The sequence below is a fragment of the Megalobrama amblycephala genome, linkage group LG18 (genome assembly GCF_018812025.1).
Source record: "Megalobrama amblycephala isolate DHTTF-2021 linkage group LG18, ASM1881202v1, whole genome shotgun sequence".
Taxonomy (NCBI): Eukaryota; Metazoa; Chordata; class Actinopteri; order Cypriniformes; family Xenocyprididae; genus Megalobrama; species Megalobrama amblycephala.
Window position 1 is genome coordinate 11,819,647 of NC_063061.1, and position 22,575 is coordinate 11,842,221.

Here is a 22,575-nt window from a genome sequence, read left to right on the forward strand (position 1 = left end):
TTGCTTTGGGAAACACCCCTGACCAGCTGTAAGTGCTCAAAGCCCATCTAAAACTAGTCAACAGATCAGTCAGGCCAGCCTGGGAGACGAGCTAGACTAGCAAGTCAGCCTTGGCTAGTTTAATGTTTTTTTCAGTTGGGTTGACATCTTTTATAAATGGTGTTACAGTTTCGCGTGTATGTCTTATAAATAATTTATGTCACACATTATATATTGGTAGGCCTACTTATTATTTAGACTTCCTTGTTTGAAGCACAAAATAATTAATGCTATAACCGCATCTCAACCTTGGCTGTTTCCTCCAAAACAAACATAAAGCCTGAACGAGAGTCCTGATAGTGAACATGCTCGCAATATCTTGAACGTTACTGCCCCCGTGCGATTCAACTCAGAATAACACGTGCTTTTATCTGTGTGTTTGTGTGTTTTTATTTTCGATACATTTATTTTTATTCATTTAAATTTATTTTTCGTTTTAGTAATTTTGTAATGGGGTTTTGTCATGTTTATTATGCTACTATTATTATTTTTAATCAATATATAAAAAAATCTGTTTTTATTTTACTATTTTTCTTTATTTTCCATTTTAGTCATTTTGTTGTTTTTGCCAGTAAAATTATTTCAGTAAATGTTTTTAAAAGGTTTTTCTTTTAATATTAATATTTTATTTCAGCTCTATTTCAATGACTGAAAATGACTTTTAATCATATTGGTTAACAATAAAAACATTGGTTTGTTCTGTTTTTTATTTTGTGAGAGAATGGAAGGAGACTGAATTCAAACATAGGTAAATGCTGTACAGATGTGAGATTTTTAACAGTATTATCAAATTTAAAATGTACCCATAATTTAAAGAATACATTTAAGCTTTAAAATTATGTTAATTACTTTCCATTTCATAGCCTACACAAAAATCTCATGCAGCCTTTCATTCAAAAGAATCCTTTACTGGTCTTTATTTATTTATTTATTTATTTATTTATTTATTTATTTGGTGGAGTGTTTATGCATGTGAAAGAAAACACAAAAACTGAACAGATACATAAATATTCAGCCATGCGTAATGAAGAGCTTTAATAATGTTTCGATGTATTTCACCTATAAGGCTTTATGTACAGCAAGTGCTTTATCTGTAAAAGTGCTGCAATGGGAAATATGACACTTTTTACACATTAAAATTCCTGTGGAAACACGATTCAACCAATAGCTATTAAAAAGAAGCTGCTTAACACTGCCAGTAGCATAGACATTCATTGCACCGATAAACGACATCATTAAAATTAAGTGACATTCTGATAACACAACTTTTTTGCAGGCAAAAACAAAATCATCATGCAAACCCTGTGACCGTCCATCATGTTAAAGGGTTAATGGACAAACATAAACAAAAAAGCAACATGCATCTGTGATGTGACAACTGTAAAAGATAAAGAAATACAGAAGAGACCAAAAAAGCCTGAAATACTCACACTTAGGGCTAAACTTTAGGATGTACATTAATTATTATATAATTAGTGTCTTAGTAACACAATAGAGGCACCACTTGTGCAAAAGAAATCAAGACTGTTCTACTAACTGTTCTAAACGTCACTTATTGCTTTGGTGCTAGAACAGAAAAATGGAACATTCCATATTTTTTTACATCAACACTAATACATTTGTAAAACAATCATGTGCTCTGCATGATAACATTCACAAAACACACATTATCCTACCATATTTGGCAATTAAATATTTGATTTTAAGCACTGCTTCTTGGCAACATGAAGTAGGCTATGTAAGTGTTAGATAGAAGAATTCATAATATGATGGTGACGAGAATAGTTATGAACTTATGAATGATCTGTTAATGCATCAAGCAGAAATAATTTCAGTTTAATGGATTATTCCGAGTTCAACGCAAGTAAGGCTCAACAGACAGCATCTGTGGGAAATGCTGATTTCCACAAAAAATAATGTTGACTCTTCCATTTGTTTTCTTTAAAAAAATTGAAGCTTCTAATATTATAAAAGTACTGTTAAAACATACTTTCTGAGTTGTCAAGCTGTTTAAGGGTACGTTTACACGACAACGATATGCTTAAAACGGAGAAGTTCATACGATCCTCATTCATACGAATCCGTGAAAATGACTAAAAACGCTGTATTCTGCTGTCCGGCCATTAGATGGCGATGAAACACTATAGACTGAACGTGTAATGCGCATGTGCATGACGTCATCGTCTTCACAGATTCGCGTTTCTGTTGTTTACACTGAGACCGTTTTCAAAAACTTGCACTTTGAAACCCGTTTTCAAAAGTTTGCGTTTTTAGACCACCAAAACGCCGTTTTTGTGTAAATGAATGGCCAAAACGCATAAAAAGTTTTCCGTTTTTAGTTGAAATAGGTGTCATGTAAACGGCCCCATTGTATTTATAGTTGTTTTATGGTTGTCATGGCAAAAATGTTATAAAATTGGAAAATACTTGACAGAAAAGGTTAGTAACACTGTGTTAACATGTATATTGTTTAAATCTTGTGGCTACACTATTGAATTTTAATGTTTACAAATTGGCCCAATTCACTTCCATTGTAAGTGCCTCACTGTAAACCACAAACATCCATATATATATATATATATATATATATATATATATATATATATGTTTATATATATTTTTTTTGTGATATTCAACATTATACCACAAGTACTGTTGATTGAGCTGAATTTGTACTGAACCTTGAATGTTCCTTTAACAGATTCACAATAAGTAAAGAAAGGTTATCCTTCATATAACAGCTCCAAAAGTATACTGTATACAAACAAGGGCCACCTGTTTCTAAGTGTGCCTGGTATCAGTGCAGCCTTCTGCGGTGGATGTGGGTAGAAACTCTCGCATGGCTGAAGCTCACTGTCTTACCTAATATGTACCAACAGCTCTACCTACTGGTAGATAGGGAGCCCTGTCCTATCAAGAGAGATTTCCCTCCGATCCACATTCAGATGCTGATTAAGACTTCAGCATACAGTAGCTGTGAATATCACAATCATTGTGAAAGCTGTAAGGAGGTGCACTGTTGCCATGCGCACGTACAATCAACATGGTCTTCAGCAGTGCTGGTGATCTTCAGTTGCTTCTGGTCAGATGGGCTGAAGGAGACATTGGTGAGAGAATGTGTGAGAAAAACACCGGCTAAGCAGTTGGCAGTAATGAGACATGGGCTTTAAGGATGAGAAGGTGAAGTGTCACAAGAGTTGAGATGAATGAGAAGCTACAGGTTGACCAGGTGAAGGTCAGAGGCCGTGAAGTGAGGACACAGTGCCATGTCAGGGTTCTTCAGCTGCTTCAGGACACGCTTGTAGAATTTGGTGCGCACACGGTTGAACTCCATGATGTCACATGGATCTTCCTCAATCCAGAACCTGTGGAACTCCTGCATCAGATAACCTAAGAAAAACAAGAAATTATACATATACATATATATATATATATATATATATATATATATATATATATATACATATATATATATATATATATATATATATATATACATATATATATATACATATATATATATACATATATATATATATATATATATATATATATATATATATATATATACACATATATATATATATATATATATTAGAACGAATCAGGGGAATCAATGATTCAATGGCCCATTCATAAAGAGAGCCGTTTACTTCATTCCTGAATGAATCAGCTGTTTGAAGGAATCATATGAATTAATGACTCAATGATTTACTCATTTAGACATTTGCCGACACTTACTGGCAGGTTTAGTTTCTTATTTAGAGTACTATTTCATTCAAAAATAATTTCATATTCCATTCAAAACCTATTAAATGTATAGCTGAATGAAAAGTTTAATGAAAATTCTGTCATCATTTACCGTTGTAGCCTAAAAATGTGTAATAAATTCTATGTAGAATCAAATATATTTCTTTCTAAAGCTACTACTTTTTGTAATGTCTATTTGATGCTTTTCTCATTTAACACAATATTGACTTAATTTATCTTTTTCTCAGCCAAATTTGATGTGCGATTATTTTGAGATCACTTTGTGTAATTAGATAAACTTTTTTAATCACTTGACAGCCCTAATATATATATATATATATATATATATATATATATATATATAATAATCAGTTAGTTCTTGTCCTTGATTCTGATTGGTCAATAGCTGTGTTTTATTAACGATAAAACAAGATTATGACCGCTTTACCCAACAGTTCTGTGTATCAGTACACAACACCCTTAGCAACCACTCTTAGCAACGTAAACGGTTTGTTCTCAATTTATATTGTTCATTGAAGCTTACTGTATTATGTAGAACTAGAAGAGTATTGTGAGAAAGAGACCGATTGAACGAGTTTATTACCTGCATTCAGATTTAGCATTTTCCTACAGGTCAGTCCTATGTTCATAATAAAAAAATCTGTTTAAATGTCCGATGTATTATCTTGTCCTTTAAACAGTTAAGGGGTTTTCCCATGACTGACAGCGCTAGTTAAAGCATTAATCAGTTGCGTCTTGTTCCGTGTTAACAACAATTCAGTCTTTTCAATGTAAAAGTCTACTGACTGACACACTCATAAAGACAATCTTTGATGGCATCTAATGCCAAAATAATGTAACTTCTGTTGCTGTTCAAGGTCAGGGACTATTTTTTTCCGGCGGAAGGAAGGCTTTTAGTGAAAGTTTACTTCATGAAAGTATGCACTGATACATATTTATTTATTTATTTATTTATTATAATAATATACATTGGCCTTTTATATGGCATTTTATTTTATGTAAATTAATTATATAATATTTTTAATTATTTTATATTTTATTTATTTATATTTAATTATTATTATTATTTATTTATATTTAATTATTATTTTTTTAATTTCTTGGATAATTTACAACAGATTTAATTTAATGCCAATATTTGACCACCAATATATAATAATAATATAATAATAATAATAATTTTATACTCTTTAGGGAATTTATAAATACAATTAAATATACAGTATATATATATATTTTTTTTTTTTTTTTTTTTTTTTCATATATATATTCTCTTCAAAAGTAGTTTTCACAATGAGAACAATGGCAACATTATGATAACACTCACAGAAAGTCTGTTGGAAGTGCACTAGACTTGGCATCTCTGGTGCCACATTGTACAGATGAGTCTTCAGAGCCCCACTCACGAGCAGGGAATATGCCAGGTCTGTGATGTTAATGCCAACTATGGCAAAGGAGTATCTGCACCACAAAAGATTTGGGTCAGCACAAAATACAACGTAAAACAAATCCTTGTTTAGTGTAAATAAACATTATAAAATGTTAAGAGACTGCCAGTGTTTGTCTGAATGATTATATCTGTTTCTATGTGCACATGTCAGCTGCACAGTGATTTAACAGGATCCATGCTACACATCAGAGCTAATGCATCCTGAAAGCTCATGACAAGCAGAAGAGCTCCGATTCAAATCCCCACACAATACATCAGTGCTGCCACACAAACAGGGTTCAGGGACTCAACTACTAATAACTACTGCACACACAGCAGAACTATTTTTAACATTCACACATTTAAGAACTGTCCTCCTTGTTAGACAATACCACTCTACAGTGTAGTCATAATAAAATGAATATAATTCATTTTATTAATGGTTTAATGAAATATGTATTATTTTTTATTTTATTTATTTTTATTTTTATTTAAATTACCACTGTTAAATGAAATATTTTATTTAAGAGGCAAGCACCACTCCTAAATAAAATTGAATTATTTTAAGTGTGGTGCTTGTCTGGACAAAAGTTGCCACAATGTTGTACATGCTTTGCAGGGGTTTGTTGTGTGGTTTCAAAGGTGTTCAGGGAGCTTTTAGGATGTTGCAAAGGTAATTTGGTTGCTTACTGGCCCAAGTGAAAACACAAAGCACAAAGTTTCTGTTCTAGTCCCTAAATTTCTGAGTGTGAAATAGTCTGCAATATACTGAACTCACCCAATCGCCTTGTCAATTTTTTTCTTGTCCCACTCAGCTTTGCTCATCTTACTGTGTGAAGAAGCAAAATGTTAGTGTCCACTCAAACCTGTGCTAATAGTCCTTAAACAGCAAATGTAATGCAGTCAACTACGTCAACAACGACAATTACACATGTGAGACTGGAGAAAAGAGAAAGCATTCACAGCTACTAACCAACGTTACAATGGAGCATAATGCCTTGTGTTTAGAGTGAGGTGAAGTTGGGCGTTTCAAGATTAAAACAACAACAAAATACAGCCATTAGATTGAGGCAAAATGATCAAATGAATTTCTTACTGAGAGAGAAAAAATGGAGTACCTGGCTTCCTCTTTGGAAAGGTTCCTGTGTATGACAGTGATGGGAATAAAAAAGAAGCAGGAACAGAAAAAAAGGTATGTGTGGGTGCATGATGTGCATGATGGAGACGGAGCATGCTGAAGGTTTGATGGATTACACGGCATGAAAAAAATCCCCTGTTAACATAAACACGGTATGCACACACAGTAAAAAGCAATACACTGATAAGAGGCTTCTGGGGAACTACACCCTAACTGACATCCTGTGGCAAGATCCTGATGTTGTGTTTGCTTGTTTGCCCATCAATGATATTTAGTATGCTTTTTTGGATATAAAAAAAGTACCATAGCTGAGTATATACAGTAGAGTGTACATAGGAACCACCTAAGAGGACTGTCTGAAGGATCTGACCTGTGTTTGGGCTGCAATGAGTCATGAAGAACTTGGAGAGCGGTGGCTTTATCATGCTCTGCAAAATACCTGCGAATAAAAGAGAGAAAATTAGCTATTAAATTGTTCTGTTTGAAAACCTAGAGAGCTACCTATATAGACTACATTTTAAGGCAACATACAGTATGTGCGCTGGGTGTTCTAAAAACTAGGCAACTTAATTATGCTACCCCCTAAGATACCTTGTTTTGAGCAAATGCTACGGCACTGCAACAAGTTCAGTGAAATAATCTAAGATTGCAAACGAAATATTTGCAAAGATTATAAATATGTTTAATTCAATAACAAAAAGTTGTGACAAATCTACTTTAGTGTAATTCAAAAGATGATTTTACCCAATGTATGTTATGTATGCTTATTCGAGTATCGTAATGTCAGCTTAGCAACATGCTAACATTAAAATTTATTACTAACTGATAAAAACTATTTCAGTATAATTCAAAAACTTATTTTACTCAATGTATGTTATGTATTTAATGCTTATTTGAGTATCATGTTGTTAGCTTAGCAACATGCTAACGTCTAACTGCAAACTGAAAAAAAATTTTCAGTGTAATTCAAAAATGTATTTTACTCAATGTTTGTATTTATGCTGCCTTCACGTGCTATCAGAAATTTGATAATTTGCACTTCTGAAGTTCCGAAATTGGAGGGCGTTTATGTGCAATTTTTACCTACACTGAACAAAATTATAAACGCAACACTTGTTTTTGCCCCCATTTTTCATGAGCTGAACTCAAAGGTCTAAGACTTTTTCTATGTACACAAAAGGCCTATTTCCCTCAAATGTTGTTCACAAATCTGTCTAAATCTGTGTTAGTGAGCACTTCTCCTTTGCCGAGATAATCCATCCAACTCACAGGTGTGGCATATCAAGATGCTGATTAGACAGCATGATTATTGCACAAGTGTGCCTTAGGCTGGCCACAATAAAAGGGCACTCTAAAATGTGCAGTTTTATCACACAGCACAATGCCACAGATGTCGCAAGTTTTGAGGGAGCGTGCAGTTGACATGCTGACTGCAGGAATGTCCACCAGAGCTGTTGCCCGTTCATGTTCATTTCTCTACCATAAGCCGTCTCCAAAGGCGTTTCAGAGAATTTGGCAGTACATCCAACCAGCCTTACAACCGCAGACCACGTGTAACCACACCAGCCCAGAACCTCCAGTCCAACATCTTCACCTCCAAGATCATCTGAGACCAGCCACCCAGACAGCTGCTGCAACAATCATTTTGCATAACCAAAGAATTTCTGCACAAACTGTCAGAAACCGTCTCAGGGAAGCTCATCTGCATGCTCATCATCCTCGTCGGGGTCTCGACCTGACTGCAGTTCATTGTCGTAACCGACTTGAGTGGGCAAATGTTCGCATTCGATGGCGTCTGGCACTTTGGAGAGGTGTTCTCTTCACAGGTGAATCCCGGTTTTCACTGTACAGGGCAGATGGCAGACAGCGTGTATGGCGTCGTGTGGGTGAGCGGTTTGCTGATGTCAACGTTGTAGATCAAATGGCCCATGGTGGAGGTGGGGTTATGGTATAGGCAGGCATATGTTATGGACAACGAACACAGGTGCATTTTATTGATGGCATTTTGAATGCACTGAGATACCGTGATGAGATCCTGTTGCCCAGTGTTGTGTCATTCATCCACGACCATCACCTCATGTTGCAGCATGATAATGCATGGCCCCATGTTGCAAGGATCTGTACACAATTCCTGGAAACTGAAAACATCCAAGTTCTTGCATGGCCAGTATACTCACCGGACATGTCACCCATTGAGCATGTTTGGGATGCTCTGGATCGGCGTATACTACAATGTTGCAGTTCCTGCTAATATCCAGCAACTTCGCACAGTCATTGAAGAGGAGTGGACCAACATTCCACAGGCCACAATCAACAACCTGATCAACTCTATGCGAAGGAGATGTCTTGCACTGCGTGAGGCAAATGGTGGTCACACCAGATACTGACTGGTTTTTGGACCCCCCCGGACCCCCCAATACAGTAAAACTGCACATTTTAGAGTGCCCTTTTATTGTGGCCAACCTAAGGCACACCTGTGCAATAATCATGCTGTCTAATCAGCATCTAGATATGCCACACCTGTGAGGTGGATGGATTATCTCGGCAAAGGAGAAGTGCTCACTAACACAGATTTAGACAGATTTGTGAACAGTAATTGAGAGAAATAGGCCTTTTGTGTACATAGAAAAAGTCTTAGATCTTTGAGTTCAGCTCATGAAAAATGGGGGCAAAAACAAAAGTGTTGCGTTTATAATTTTGTTCAGTGTAGGAAACTCGTATTTACGATAATTCCGAGAGCACGTGAAGGCAGCACTTACGCTTATTCGAGTATCATGCAATTAGCTTAGCAACATGCTAACGGCAAAACTTATAGCTAAATGACAACGTCATACAAAAACTTATTTTATTCAGTGTATGTTATGTTTTTAATGCTTATTCAATTATCATGGTGTTAGTTTAACAATATGCTAACAGCAAAATTTATTGCTAAATGACAAAAACTAATTCAGTTTCATACAAAAACTTATTTTACTCAGTGTATGTTATGTATTTAATGCTTATTCGAGTATAGTGTTAGCTTAGCAACATGCTAATGGAAAAGTCTATTGCTATTTTAGTTGTGCATGCCTCTTTGATTTGTCTTTTATGAGGTTCCACAATGGTTAGGATGCTGCTTTAAGAGGTAGCTGCCTATTTAGTTAGTAGACAGCAAGGGTCTCTATTAATTAATAGCTGGTATGATGTAGATAACAACATTTCACTTAAGTACATTTGTTTAAAGTAGTATAAAGATCTAATGTTTTGTCCTGATTTCACTTCAGCAGATTCTACTTGGCTACTCACAGTAGGTTGTGCAAGCCCAAGAGACCCATGCCCCTGAAATCAGTCTTGGGGTCGTTTCCTTGGAAACCAATCTCACACCATTGCTTGGATATGCGTCCAGAGAGAGGAGAATCAGGACGGAGTTCCTTCCACAGCTGGTGGGTAAAAAGATATTTGAGAAAGGTATCACTATTACATTATAGATGTTTAAATTTTAACTACTGAAATTCTGTTATGGCCTACATTTTAGCAGTATGAGAGGCTGTGCTATATTGTGAATTATAATTTCTCAGTCATCAAAAAAGAATGGCAACCCCAAATACCTTCATGAGCATCTCCTCATGTGTTGGGTTTTCACAGTCGTATGGCTCTCTACGCAGCTTCTCCACCTCCACTACTAGGTTTCGATAACCTACAATCTGAAGAAGGCAAGCCTGGAGAGAGATCCCAAGCCTGGAAGAAGACAAGAAATACAGCATATTTGTTCAAAAAGTAAGAAGTTTCCGAGAGTTATCTGTAGATGAATACACTGAGTCCTTACTGTGGGTTAGTGTCAAGGTTGATCTTTTTCAGGGACAAAATATCATCAATAGTTTTCTCTACAGAATCTGGGTGAACGCTGATGGCAGACTGCAAAAGCTATGGAGGTAGAGTAATTGAAAGAAAGATTATTCAGTTATTAGCTAATGTACAAAAAATAGCATAGTAAAAAAAAAATTAGCCATCTTGTAGTTTGAGACGGCCCTTAAATCAGCGTTGAATCAGTGTTGATTTTGTTAACTAAACTAGTAGTATTAAAAATCATTTTCATTAATTGAAATAAAGCTGAAAAACTTGAAATTTGAAAGTATTAAAATTAATAAAAAATGAAATAAAATAAATTAAAGCTAAAAGCAAAAGCAGAAAACTACTAAAACTTAATTTAAAATTAAAATGAAAACTGAAAATATAAAACTTAAAAAACCTATTATAAGCATATATAAAAAAGCTATTATAAGCATAATTAAAATATTGATATATACTAATAATTTCTATTTATATGAAAAATACATACCAGTTCATAATATTATTAAATGTTACAATAAAATAGATACAATAAATGTGCAAAAAAAAATCCTAAATATAAAATATATTTTTACTTCATAAACTAACAGCCTCATGACTTACCTCATGTTTAGAACATTTGAGTGAGGATTCTGTGAAATTAAAAGAAACAAAATAAATATCAAAAATGTCCTACATACACCCAGGAAGGCCAATACAAACTGATAAAGGGTATTTTACTGTAGATGTACCAATAAATAGTATTTAGTACTGGTAGTATTTACCGATCTTGAGCGTCCTTCGAGCACCGGGTTTGTTATTGTAACAGATGCGTTGAAGCTCACATCGTCCTGTCACCTTCCTGATCACAAACTTTAGGCCCCGCCACAAACACTTACAGTACAAGAACACCAGCAACTGGGTCAGTACCCTAGAAGATTCAAACAAAAGAGCCTGAATAAAACGACACAAGTCCAATACTGATAAGCCTAATACACCTGTGTATTCTGTCCCAGAATAAGGGTATCACAGGGGTATTTTGAAAGCTCATTATATTTGAGTACAATAAACCTGAACTGCATAACCTTCAGATGTGTGTTTCTCATGAACACTGCTCCATTAGTTTTCTCTTGTCTACAAAAGCTAGGCCTAATCCCCATTGTAAAAAGCATGTCTGTGTTTTGAGACACAGAGATAAGTGGGGCATGATGATGATGAAGTGGGTCACAGCTCTGCAAAGATGTGCGTGATGAAAGCGAAATATAATTGTCAGAGTATTATTCTTTAAACAGGTTTCATGTCCTGCATGTATCAAGCAATACGTATTTACCTAAGGATTTAATGACATGTCTAACTACTGTATGCATCTGTTTTTGATTCAATGCATGGTTAAATTCATCCATCCATACTACATACTAATCTAACTGCGGTCTATTTCACTACAGGAAACACACTGGACTAGGAATAAACCTGTTTGAGTCCGGTTGCTGAGAGTTACTGCTCACAGGATAGACTCGCTTCCCCATCTGCATGCAATGAATTTGCAGTCAAACCTGCGTTTTGTAAAAAAGGTGTTATTGTGAAAACTATTGAACAGGAGTGACATGTCTTGAAGGTAATGTCCTTTTCCAGCTATTTAATAATAGCCAGTAGTCTGGTCTCTACCTCTAAAGGTCTAGACGAAATACAAAACTATACTGGTTCACTGGGAGCAACATAGGTTTAGTGCCTTTCAGCATCATTTATTGTAAACAATATAATTAGGAGAAATGGCTGATAATGAAAGCACTTAAAACTGAAAGCCAGGAGACTCACCAAGGGATTTATCAGTTATTTACATTTTAAGAGCTGTAGCTGACAAAGAATGTTAGTAGATGAAAAGGCCTCTGACTTGTGGGGGGTTATATAATATTAAGCCTATGATATTTATAATATATTACATAAAATATTATATTATATTTTTGGTTTCCACATCCATGACATAATTAGGCCATTCAACAATGCATGCAATATGAAACCTATTGGTGAATTTATTATGGTTTGTTTTAATGGAAAATGAAAGTAATGACATTTCAGCTTCTAAGTAATAATAAGATATACATGTCACGTTAAGCAGTAAGACGTACTTACCTTAGAAAATGCTTCATCGTGATTGTCTGCTTTGCTACAAATGTATATCTCGCATTCGCGGATGGTCTGACCGCCTGCACAAAACACAATTGAAAACAAACAAAAAAACTACAATGTATCTTTCTTTAATTGTTGTATTGTATTAAACTGTCGTGGATAGAAATAGCAAAAATGTCTTAAGGTCGTCGGTGTGGCGTTAGGCGGATTAGGACGTTGCCGTGGGCAACTGCTCCTACAACCAACATACGATCCACATATCCACTTTCACATATCTGATGCGATATTTCATAATAAATGAGTCGCTTATAATAAAGTCAAATATCATATATCGGTTATATAATACCGACATTCGGACTCATTTACCGTCGAGACTAGGTATTTCATTTTGCATTAGGTGTTATTCTTCTCTGTTATCTATTCTACACCACACTTGATCGTGTAAAACCGCGTATCAAATAAAACATCTGAGTATTTGATAAAAGATAAATAAATGGCAGGAACATACGTTTCAAGATGTCGCTGGTAATGGGAATATGCCTGTCCTCCTCTATCTGTAAGGCAGGTACCTGTTATTCCTCCATGATGAGCATGTGAATGAGGGAGGGCGGGCGCTTCAGAGCATCGCAATGCAGCGCTGCTGTGCCGCACGGCGGCGGAAAGACCCCAGCAGACCTGTCACTCGAACCACTGCCTGCTGCTGAGGTACATTACAAAGTCCTTTATATAAAGACAAGTCCTATGTAAACATTTAACTGTTTTCCATCATTTAAAATGGAACAGTATGATCTTCGTCTTCTAGAACCAGGGTTTGGGACACTGGTGGTCCATAAATAGGCCTATATTCCTCAGAAAACTTAGTAAATATATATATATATATATATATATATATATATATATATATATATATAGACAGGTGCATCTCAATAAATTAGAATGTCGTGGAAAAGTTCATTTATTTCAGTAATTCAACTCAAATTGTGTATTAAATAAATTCAGTCCACACAGACTGAAGTACTTTAAGTCTTTGGTTCTTTTTTTTTTGATGATTTTGGCTCACATTTAACAAAAACCCACTAATTCACTATCTCAATAAATTAGAACACTTCATAAGATCAATAAAAAAAGGATATTTTAAACTGAAATGTCAGGCTTCTGAAAAGTAAGTTCATTTCTATGCACTCAATACTTGGTTGGGCCTCCTTTGGCATGAATTACTGGAAGCCCATGTTGCTTTGATAGCGGCCTTCAGGTCATCTACATTGTTGGGTCTGGTGTCTCTCATCTTCCTCTTGACAATACCCCATAGGTCTGGTGAGTTTGCTGGCCAATCAGTTACGTAACACCATGATCATTGAACCAGCTTTTGGTACCTTTGGCAGTGTGGGCAGGTGCCAAGTCCTGCTGGACAATGAAATCAGCATCTCCATAAAGCTTGTCAGCAGAAGGAAGCATGAAGTGCTCTAAAATTTCCTGGTAGATGGCTGCGTTGACTGTGGACTTCAGAAAACACAGTGGACCAACACCAGCAGATGACATGGCAGCCCAAATCATCACTGACTATGGAAACTTCACACTGGACTTCAAGCAACATGGTTTCTGTGCCTCTCCACTCTTCCTCCAGACTCTGGGACCTTGATTTCCTAATCTGAAAAGAGCAACAGTCCAGTTCTTTTTCTCCTTAGCCCAGGTAAGACGCTTCTGACGTTGTCTTTGGTACAGAAGTGGCTTGGTACGTGGAATGTGACAGTTGTAGCCCATTTCCTGAAGACGTCTGTGTGTGGTGGCTCTTGATGCACTGACTCCAGCTTCAGTCCACTAGTTTTGAAGCTCTCCTAAATTCTTAAATCAGCTTCGCCTGACAGTCTTCTCAAGCCTGCGGTCATTCCTTTCACTTGTACACCTTTTCCTACCACACTTTTTCCTTCCAGTCAACTTTCCATGAACAGCTTTAGCACAGCACTTTGCGAAAAGCTCTTTCAGCAATGACCCTCTGTGGCTTACCCTCATTGTAGAGGGTCTTGATGATCAGCAGACTTCCCCATGACTGCTGTTGGGATTACTGACCTAAACCCAGTATTTATACCCTGAGAATGGTAATTTAATAGAATATTTATTTTCAACTTCTAATAATTTGAGATACTGATTTTTTGATTTTGATGAGCAGCAAGCTGTAATCATCAAAATAAAACCAAAAAGTAATATTGTACTTTATGTCTAATAAATCTAGAATATATATTAGTTTTACTTTTTGAATTAAATTACAGGAAAACAAAAACAAAAAAAAAACACTTTTTCATGATATTCTAATTTATTGAGATGCACCTGTAAAATATATATATATATATATACATATACTACTCTATTGGCTGAGAGTCTGGGTGAAAGGTCTGTGAGACTGTCAAAGTGTCAAAGTTGAAAACAAAATTGTTTTATAAGCCAAAAACTTTATAATTTAATAAACACCACTATTACTGATTTACTATGAGACATAAAACCACTTTAATGGTCAGAAATAATTTCCAAATGTGGATACATAAAATATAAACATACATAAAATACTGTACATGTTCAATAATGTAACAAGTTGAATATAAAAAGTCATTATCTACAGTTTCATAACTTTTTATAATTTTGTAACTCAAGTAAAAAACAAAACAACAAAAAACCTTAAATAAATCAAGAACTCTACAAAAGATAAAGAATGTTAATACAAATAATAATAATACTGGAAACAGCATCTCATCTGGAATGGAGATGTTAGCACCCCAAGAGGTTTAAGTTAGTACTGTACAGCTCAGTGCATTATTTTCTGCAAAAAGAATTTTCTAGTTTGAACTTAAATCTCAGTAGATTTAAATAACATTTATACACAAATTAGTGTAAATAAAAATACAGACTGAAGGCACACTGTAGTGGATTTAAAATCCATTAAAATATATTATATATATATAAAAATCAAACGCTGCCTTTGGCAAAAAAATACAGACTCTTCTAAAGAGAATCTGTGAAATCCATTACTGTCAGTACAATAATCTATTCCTGTTGATTTCTAAGGTACTCCATTAATAGAGTCCATTGCAGTGTGCTTTGTGATTGAACACTGTCCTATCCAGTTCGTCATGTTCTTCCTTCTGCAGCCGATCTACAACGCCTCCCTCTTGTTGGACATCCGCAGATGAAGCAAGATGATACGCCTCATCATTAGTGGCATACGGCTGATCTGCTGTATAGGTCGGTACGATGTTGAACATGATGAAACCAAGCGTAATCACCACAAAAGACACAATGTACAGGCCGGTGAACTGTGTAGAAAGAAGGAAAGTGCTTTAAAAAAATAAAAATTGTACGTAATCAAGACAACTCTAGAACCTCTGGCCAATTATTTTAGCAAGACAAAGACAAAGATATTGGAAAATGTTTTAATCTTTTTTTCTTTTTGTCCTGACACTTTTATTGATTTTCTGAAAATGTATTTGTTCTACTCACATTGTAGTGAAAAAGGAACAAGCCACAGAAGAGGCTGAAGAGGTCGGCAGTCAGCAGTGAGAGGTTTACAGCGGTGGCGCTGGTCATCTTCACCACGACAGGCATGAAACTGTACAGCCCATACATGCACAGAGTATATGCAACAAAGAGCAGGCCTACAGAATACAAATACAATTATTTACTGTAGTTATCCAATGATGGATTCCAATGATGACTAGATATTTTTTATAAGCCAATGTCAAAAGTAATATTTTACACTTAGTTACTCACATGTTCTCCAGTTCCAGCTGATGTCCGGTATAGTTTTGGATTCAAGAATAATCCTTTAAAATAAAAAGGACAGTTCACCCAAAAAGAACTAGGGCTAATGACTTACATTTACAATAATGTTTAAAAGTTTGGGGTCAGTAAGACATTACTCCCTGTAACAAGCCCATGTAAAACTGTAACAAATTTGCATTATGCCAACCTACAGATTTCATTGGCTTCCGACGAACAACGTCTACTTTGACTCGCCCTCAAACACTGTAATTGTAGCTGAGACTGGAAGAGTTTGGTTCGTGTTGTCAACATGTTGAGGAGACGCTGTTTTCAGTGCTGCGAAATCGAAGGATGAGGACTTGTGCTGGAATTGATACAGAAAAACTGACGCCATCATTCGTATCACTGTGTATCAAGCGCTGAGGAAATCCTCCGGAGTTGAAATTCAGATATGATAATGGGCGTTTCACATGCTGTAATCGGTAGACCAATCAGATTGGGCTGTCTGACCAATCAGAACAGAGTAGGCTCTCAGAAAGGAGGGGTTTACATAGACAATCTTCAATGTTCTTTTTTTTTTTGTCCTTGGATGTATGTAAGCATGTATGTAAGCCTATTCTAGGAGACCTCCAAAACAAAATCAGGAACCTTTAAAATAGCATAATAGGGGCACTTTAATAAGAACAGCATTTACTTGAATTAGAATTTTTTTCATAACATTATAAATGTCTTTGTCAGTTTACTGACCCCAAACATTTGAACGGTAGTGTACATATATTTTTTTTTTTTTTCTTATCTCACGATGTAGGCATTTCACTTAGAAAGCCGTTTATACTTTGAAAATGAGGTGGTGGACATACAACTTACATCTGCAAACCGCTGATGAGGGTACCAAAGAGTCCAATCATGCCCAAGAACTCCACCCTGCTCAGGTTTTTCACTGTGTATTCCTGACAGATGTTAGACACTGCATACAGAGCAGCACTGACCAGCACTAGTCCATCCCCCAACAACACATGACTACCTGCAGTGACAGAAAAAGCACAAGAAAGAGGAACACAGAGATCAACTATTTTTCAAGCAACAGACAAACTACAGTCTTCATTCATCTTCTTCACCCAGTTGTCCTCATTTCACATAAGCTTAACATTTGTAACAGGAGTAATAAAGCATAGTCTTTTTTTGCCCCCAAGTATAAAGTACAGTACTTACTTGAGCCTTGGTCTCTCCCCGCCAGCAGATCTGCTCCCACCATCGCCCCGACCCCAATCAAGCAAACGGCCACAGCTACAAAATGCAATGGTCTGTAGCGAGTCTTCAAGAAGATCCACGAGAGCACCATCAGAACCGGGATCACAAAACAGTCCAAGAGCTACAACACATAAGTTATTATATTATATTATATTATATTATATTATATTATATTATATTATCACAAATGCTACAAAGAATAATGAGTGTGTGTATTTTTTCCTCCGAACTAAGAGGAATGTATTCTTACCTGTATACTTGTAAGCGTAGTGAACTGGTATGCCTTCACAACAGTGTAGTTTGCTTCCACATCCGTAAGAGCCATCAGAAAATACTTCCACCACTTTTTTTTTAGAATTTGAATAATATTTTCTTCACCTAAATTATGGGCGGGAAAAAAAAAGGAATAATCCTTGCTGTGAGCTGAAAAAATATAGCATATCTTCTCTACTATATTGCATTGCTGGAGGAAAATGGTTTTTATGAGTAGTAAATTTTAATTTTGAATGTTGAGAAGACTCAATAAATAATTTAAAGACTTTTCTGCTGCCTTCACCTGCTATCGGAAATGTCCTACTTCCCTCTTCTTAAGTTGTGATTACGAACTCATCGCATTCAAGTGCTTTGCTTTCGGAAAAAACAGGAATCATGGAGGACACCAGCTTTATTTTCCCCTATTTATTTGGAAAACCTTATTGAAGCCAAACCGATATTTAGCATCCCCTTCATTGACAACCATATAAATATTCACTGCGCTATCTAGATAGCCAGCTTGTTGACAATTCTGGAAAATAAGTAAAATACAGGCTATTTTTGCTGTGTATAAAACACACAATACATTTTAAATGATTATTCGTATATATGTAAATATGCACTACTTTAATGGCAAGACAAGGTGGTGTAGCTGTTGTGGAAAAAACAAATAAAGAAAACCAGTCATAACAGCAATCGTTCTCCCCTCCACCATGTTTAAAGTTTATGGCCCACCCAAATCAGGAACTCGTGTATGAAAATAATCATCAAGCATCCCAGTGATAATTACGACTTGAGAGGGCATTCACAATCAATTTGTAACTAGGAAACTTGTATTTACGATAATTCTGATAGCACATGAAGGCAGCATTAATCCACAAGATCAGACATACAGGGATGAATCCTTAAATGGACAGTTTACCCAAAAATGAATTGACCCTTCGCCGGGAGTTTGATTGACAAGCGATCTAACCAATCATAACGCCAAATCCGCCATTTTGTCTTACAAAGTAGTCAGGAGTTAGAAGATTAACCTCAGTGGACTTGAAAAATGGTGTGTACTTGCGTCTTTCCGCGCTTGAAACAACATTCCTTCTCATGTTCATTTGATGCTATAAATTAACTAGTAGGAACAGATTATCAGTTCATGAGCCACTTGAGATGAGGCGCTACAGCGATCCGTCACGACACATTAAAGAGCCACAAAACGTTTTTGTTGTTCGAATTTCTTCAAAAAAAAAATAAATAAATAAAAAATACACAATTTGAAAGCTTGGACCTTGTTTAATATCATAAGTAACCTGCTCTGCCTTGTCTGTCGACGTTTTGTCAGTGTCCTCTTTGCTCCACGGTGTGTTTTTCACTCTGTGTGGCATGACAGCAGGGGCAGGTCTTTGCGAAGGGTCAATTATTCACCCTCAAGTTGTTCAAAACCTGTATGAATTTCTTTCTTCTGTTGAACACAGAAGATGATATTTTGAAGAATGGGACCCCATTGACTTCCATAGTATTTTTTTTATTTTTTGTATTTTTTTTGCATACCATGAAAGCAAATGGCTACAGTCAACTGTTTAGTTACCGACATTCTTCAACATTCTTCTTTTGTGTCCAGCAGAAGAAAGAAATTCAAACAGTTTGGAACAACTTGAGGGTGAGTAAATGACAGAATTTTCATTTTTGGGTGAACTATCCCTTTAAAGAGTTTTATTTAAAATTTGGAGCATTGCTACGATAAGCATGGTCATGGAAAATTATTCTGCCCTTCTAAACATCTGATAAAAGTAGTGAGTGAGTGCAGGGAAGGTGTGCTGCAGCGTACCTCTCCTGAAGGCCAAGACTAAAGTATAGGTGAGCAGCAGCAAGGTGTAATTGAGAAAGCTTTGCAGCACTGACGTCTCGACCCCAGCATCTGCCAGATACTGACATGTAACTGCCGTCCCACATATCAGCATGGAGAGGGCCTGACCCATTACAATAGTTTTGAAAAGCTTCCTGTAAATACAACTCTCAAATTACTATGAAAGAAATACCATCAATATGCAGACAACTGCAACTTAAAAACATTTTGAAACCAGAGATATCATACCATGTAAACACTTCTTTGAGCGTGAGATTCCGTGGACCACAAAGGAATTTCCCCCAGCGGCTGAGAGTTCCCAAGCTTCCACACTCAAATGAGTCCTCTCCCACTTCACGATCCATATTTTACACAGAGACCTAGAAAATTCAAGAACCTAGAGAATTCAAGAAGAACTTTAATGAAAGTCACAGGGTTTGATGTAGAAAGAACTTCAAGGAAAGTCACAGGCTTTGATGTTGGGTAACATCTAGTTATTAATGGAGAAAATAATCTTAATCTTTTCAGGAATGTATGCCCAATAATGCTGACCTCAGGTGGGCCTCTTTAATAAAAAGGGGATTTTCTTGTTTAATGTAAACTAAAAGGTCATGATTAGGGTTGCCAACCGTTCCATATAATACGGAATCATCTTGTATTTAAGGAATCAATGAAGCGTTCCGTATGAAAGGTATACGGAAAGCAGTCCCGTATTCTCAGGCATACGTTCTAAATTGAGAATTAATCATTCCTTTGAGACAAATTTGCGAAGAGCCGTTCGCAGAAGGTTGCTCCTCTGCCGGCTGATCGCTCCTACTGCAGCGAGTGGGTCAACGGCAAATCCCTTTCACTGTTCGCGTTTTGATTTCAATAACATTCAGCCACGCAAGAAAACATGTAATCTCCCTATTGCTAATGTTGTTAAATAGAGAAAAAACATGTTACGCACATTTAAAGGAATAGTTCACCCAAAAATGAAAATTATGTCATCATTCACTCGCCCTTAAATTGTTCCAAACCTGTATAAATCTCTTTGTTCTGTTGAACACAAAGGAATATATTTTGAAGAATGTGGGAAACTGAACAATTCTGGGGCACCATTGACTTCCATAGTATTTTTTTTTTTCCTACTATGGAAGTCAATGGTGCCCCAAAGCGGCCTGGTTACAAACTTCCTTCAAAATATCTTTCTTTGTGTACAGCAGAGCAAAGAAATGTATACAGGTTTGGAACAACTTGAGGGCGAGTGAATGATGACATAATTTTCATTTTTGAGTGAACCATCACTTTAAGTAGCCTAACTTGTAGCATAGGCTATTCTTTGACCTCATTATTGAAACACAAAATAATAGTGTCTCATGCACCAAACTAGGCTAATTTTCTAAGTTCTCTACTTCTCTTTAATTGACAAATATGAATTTTCATTTATTCATACATGGTTGCAACAACATTCAAACTATTAAGTGCCATTGTCCAAAAAAAAATGCTTTATTGGCTGAAATTTCTAAGATGTTCAGTTGCTTTCAAATTTTATGCCATCTATGTAGGCCTATCTTCCTGTCTTTGTTTTAGTTTTTAAGTTTATGGTTTTGAATCGAGGTTGATGTTTAATATCCATTGGTGTAGCTATATATAGAAAATGGGTCAAATTCAACAATTTTTTATCTATGGGACTGAACCATATAGGGCCTTTAAAATGAAGATTACAAAAGAAAAGTTTATTAAGAATGAGAATATAGACAGATATTGAGATATCTTTAATACTATTAGAATTACAGGCACACATTTTGGAAAAATACTATTTATGGCACTCAGACAGGAATGTTCAATTGTGTTGATAGAAAAAAAAAAAAAACTAGATACATTTCTAGCTTCAACATTATTTGTTCTTCAGAAAAATGTGCGACCATTGAAAATATGTACCAATTTACTCATGGAGGCACATTGGGATCCCTATCTCTGGAAATTAACCATATTGGGCCTTAAAAAAATAAGGAAAGAAAAGTTAAGAATTATAATCTATAAGATATCTGTAATATGAGTTAAAGAAATGCAAACTTTGCAAAAAAAAAAAAAAAAAAAAAAAAAAAACACACACAAGAAGTGCTTTTTGCCATTTTTGAAATGTTGGCATATAATGCAACAAAGATTGCTAACATCAAACAGATTTTACTAACAGGCAATCTCAGTGTAAAAATAAAATAATGATGTTGTTCTAAAGTCAAAGTTTCTGAAATTTGGTCGATTTTGACACAAAATTACCCAAATGCATTTATGTCCGAGAACCTTTTATACATCTTTTATACACATACTTAACTGCAGATACTGAAATGACACTCATTGAGTGGTTGGCAACCCTAGTCATGATACAAAAATAAAAAAGGAAACGTACACCAACGTAAAGTACTTGAATAAAAGTGTTCAATATACTCTAAAAACCTACATTACAACAGCCTCTAAAAATGTATATGATTGAAAATACTAAAACTAAACATGTAGCAATTACAATTCACTTTTAATTCATTTTAAACAGACACCTAATTCAAAATATCATCATAAGCCTGAAAAATTTGCCGGAAAAATAATAAAATGGGCTCAAGTTTGACTGAATAGCTCTGTTGTTTACATATGCAGACGAGCGCTGCGGCCACAAATGCGGAACATCTGAAGCTGTGATGGTTTAGTGCGGCACTATCAGAGCACGTGGCGACCTGTCAGGCACTTTAAACAATATTGAATAGACCAAACAGTTTCTTGATCACAGAAATCAAATTAGGGTGAACTCATTAATAGAACAGAACGAATTATCTTGCGTTTTAGTCCCAAAAGTTTTATAGCTTGATAGCGCAAAGCAAACCAGCAATCTCACTACCTTCTACAGTGTTAGCCATGCTATTAGCTAGGCTTATTAAAAAACACAACATCACGTGCTTACAAGTAAAAAAATAAAACCAAGTGTCTGTTAAATACCTGAATGTAACTGATCTGGCATGTCCGTAATTTACGAATAATCAGATAAAATCCAACCACAGTGTCATCATTTTCAATGAAAGCGAGAAATCATAAATGCGCTCGGCCAACTTAAGACCCCGCCCATTTCCCCAAACAGCCAATTGGAGCTAAAGGTACTTCCTCTTTATTAAATTGTGACCAATGGCAGCACACACGGAAGTT

The 22,575-nt window shown here is 35.7% G+C and overlaps 2 protein-coding genes across 6 annotated transcripts; both read right to left on the bottom strand.

Annotated features, from left to right (window-relative positions):
* Nucleotides 1–1,049: 1,049 nt before the first annotated feature.
* Nucleotides 1,050–12,954, bottom strand: elmod1 (ELMO/CED-12 domain containing 1). 4 transcript variants are annotated; one of them, XM_048166900.1, is made up of 13 exons: nt 12,820–12,884; nt 12,315–12,388; nt 11,655–11,737; nt 10,970–11,115; nt 10,809–10,837; nt 10,183–10,280; nt 9,965–10,094; nt 9,663–9,796; nt 6,748–6,816; nt 6,358–6,381; nt 6,018–6,068; nt 5,138–5,271; nt 1,050–3,429 (listed from the first exon to the last, which is right to left on the bottom strand). In XM_048166900.1, exons 3-13 carry the CDS (start codon nt 11,714–11,716, stop codon nt 3,254–3,256), a joined length of 1,053 nt encoding a protein of 350 aa, XP_048022857.1. In that variant the 5' UTR covers nt 11,717–11,737; nt 12,315–12,388; nt 12,820–12,884; the 3' UTR covers nt 1,050–3,253. The 4 variants fall into 4 exon arrangements, with proteins under 4 accessions (XP_048022857.1, XP_048022859.1, XP_048022858.1 ...); XM_048166902.1 differs by lacking the exon at nt 11,655–11,737 and having other exon boundaries at nt 12,820–12,954; XM_048166901.1 differs by lacking the exon at nt 6,358–6,381.
* Nucleotides 12,955–14,789: 1,835 nt separating this feature from the next.
* Nucleotides 14,790–22,517, bottom strand: slc35f2 (solute carrier family 35 member F2). Of its 2 annotated transcripts, none has more exons than XM_048167488.1 (9): nt 22,372–22,517; nt 19,651–19,798; nt 19,384–19,556; nt 17,563–17,690; nt 17,274–17,433; nt 16,929–17,085; nt 16,071–16,123; nt 15,801–15,955; nt 14,790–15,616 (listed from the first exon to the last, which is right to left on the bottom strand). In XM_048167488.1, exons 2-9 carry the CDS (start codon nt 19,764–19,766, stop codon nt 15,377–15,379), a joined length of 1,182 nt encoding a protein of 393 aa, XP_048023445.1. In that variant the 5' UTR covers nt 19,767–19,798; nt 22,372–22,517; the 3' UTR covers nt 14,790–15,376. The 2 variants fall into 2 exon arrangements, with proteins under 2 accessions (XP_048023445.1, XP_048023446.1); XM_048167489.1 differs by having other exon boundaries at nt 19,651–19,781; nt 22,372–22,503.
* Between the last annotated feature and the right edge of the window lie 58 nt (nt 22,518–22,575).

Bases quoted from the DNA above. Each gene is read 5' to 3' on its own strand.
- slc35f2 (XM_048167488.1), bottom strand. From the start codon at position 19,766: ATGGATCGTGAAGTGGGAGAGGACTCATTTGAGTGTGGAAGCTTGGGA. The intron at 19,557-19,650 runs GTATGATATCTC...TTGTATTTACAG, and splicing joins CTCAAAGAAGTGTTTACATG to GAAGCTTTTCAAAACTATTG. The intron at 17,434-17,562 runs GTAAGAATACAT...TATGTGTTGTAG, and splicing joins CTACGCTTACAAGTATACAG to CTCTTGGACTGTTTTGTGAT.
- elmod1 (XM_048166900.1), bottom strand. From the start codon at position 11,716: ATGCAGATGGGGAAGCGAGTCTATCCTGTGAGCAGTAACTCTCAGCAA. The intron at 9,797-9,964 runs GTATTTGGGGTT...TTTACCCACCAG, and splicing joins ATGAGGAGATGCTCATGAAG to CTGTGGAAGGAACTCCGTCC. The intron at 6,382-6,747 runs GTCAGATCCTTC...TGTCATACACAG, and splicing joins TCATTGCAGCCCAAACACAG to GAACCTTTCCAAAGAGGAAG.